The sequence below is a fragment of the Echinococcus granulosus genome (genome assembly GCF_000524195.1).
Source record: "Echinococcus granulosus chromosome Unknown EG_S00211, whole genome shotgun sequence".
In the NCBI taxonomy this organism is placed as follows: Eukaryota; Metazoa; Platyhelminthes; class Cestoda; order Cyclophyllidea; family Taeniidae; genus Echinococcus; species Echinococcus granulosus.
Window position 1 is genome coordinate 1 of NW_020170591.1, and position 1,507 is coordinate 1,507.

Below are 1,507 nucleotides of genomic sequence, written 5' to 3' on the forward strand. Positions count from 1 at the left end.
CGAGGTCTGGGCGCCTACGGCAAGTCACGCGCAATGTAACACGGTGGATTTGCTTCTGGAGTGGTGGCAAAGGCGGCAAGGCACCCCTTCCCATAGCTCTGTGAGGTAAACTTCACTCCCAACTGCACGTGGGGCTACGCATACTACTCCAACTTTTGCAATGAGGTCTTCGATTTCCTCTTCCTGAGTCGCGAGTCTGGGGATATCGTGAGACTCGTACAATCACTGTACTCACTATTGTAATGGAGAATTTCTGTCCATGGGTGCGTGCCTTCGGATTGATTCTTCTGGAAGTGGAGCTGGCGCGGTGTTGGGAGTTAGGGTGCGCGCACTCGACCAGCTTGGGTTGCCTGGTGTCCTGCGGACGTGGTGGCACGGAGGGCGGTATGGTTGGGGTCACGCTGCGCGGCGTAAGAGGAGTGGTGCGTTTGTCCTGAGCCACCTAGGGAGAGGCTATGATGATGATCACCTTGCCGCAGTGCTGTTTATGTATTGCCGAGTTTAACTGAGGATGAGCCTAGTCGTAGGAAATTTAAGGTTACTAGGATCGTGCATGAATGTGTGGATTATACTATTTAAGTCATGAATCCCGTTTTTTTCTCAAATTTTCCTAGTCTACTGTGGGAACACTTTGCTTTGTGATCACTGGCTAGTTAGTGTAATACGAGAGTGGTTTATCCCTCGGTACTGGGGAGGCGCCACTTTTGTACTTTGAATTAGCCCCCTTGTACCTCGCTGGGTGGGCTGGCCTTTTGGGCCATGCCAATAGCCCAGACACCTTCTCTATGCTGAATACATATATTCTGCCCGAGTATTGTGTCTTCTTTCGTCTTCAGGGAGTCTCGGAACGCTACATTGGTGGCAGCGGAAAGCGAACCCGATCTTAGAGGACATGTATCCTGATTTTCCACTTCTGCTTGATAGGCCTTAGTGGAGCCGAGGAAGTACATATGCTACGGATGGGAGAATGGTGATGACCCCTAACAGAAGGGTTGATGTTGACGTCTGCCTTCGGCATCTCTCCCAGTCCCGTGTTCTGCAGAAAAGCTATTAACAACTGAAGCGACACTAGCCGTGAAACATCTGGAAGTTTCGTTGCGAATTTCCCCTACCGTCCCCCATGGACCTGTTTTAAATCTTGTCCTCCCTTACCCAAATCTACTTTTAGGCCAGTGTTCCTACATCCGTCTATGGACACGCATGATGGTTAGCGCAATTCCCTGTTCTGAATCAAATCCCTAAACCGAACAAAACTCCAGATCTAGTCAAGCTCCCAAGAGGGATCAGTGACGTTGAGGTCAAGTATCCCCTCAGTTGCGCGCTAATTTGGTGACTGGCACGGTCGGATCGTGGGTGTTTACAGCACCGAATACGTTGTAATGGCTGACGCGGGAGGTTGACCTGCGGGAGCGCCGGGGACGACGCTCAAAAGGGGAGGGCGGCTATGTAATACGATAGTTGTTTATCCCTCGGTATCGGTGAGGCGCCACTTCTGTACTTTGAATCA

General features: G+C 51.0%; 1 protein-coding gene across 1 annotated transcript; it reads right to left on the reverse strand. All coding sequences in view use genetic code 11, as the record gives it.

Moving 5' to 3' along the window:
• Positions 1-14: 14 nt before the first annotated feature.
• On the reverse strand, positions 15-950 carry EGR_10341 (hypothetical protein; the record flags this gene model as incomplete). The annotated part of the gene is made up of 3 exons (XM_024499590.1): positions 15-122; positions 236-442; positions 732-950. 3 exons carry the CDS (start codon positions 948-950, stop codon positions 15-17), a joined length of 534 nt encoding a protein of 177 aa, XP_024345984.1.
• Between the last annotated feature and the right edge of the window lie 557 nt (positions 951-1,507).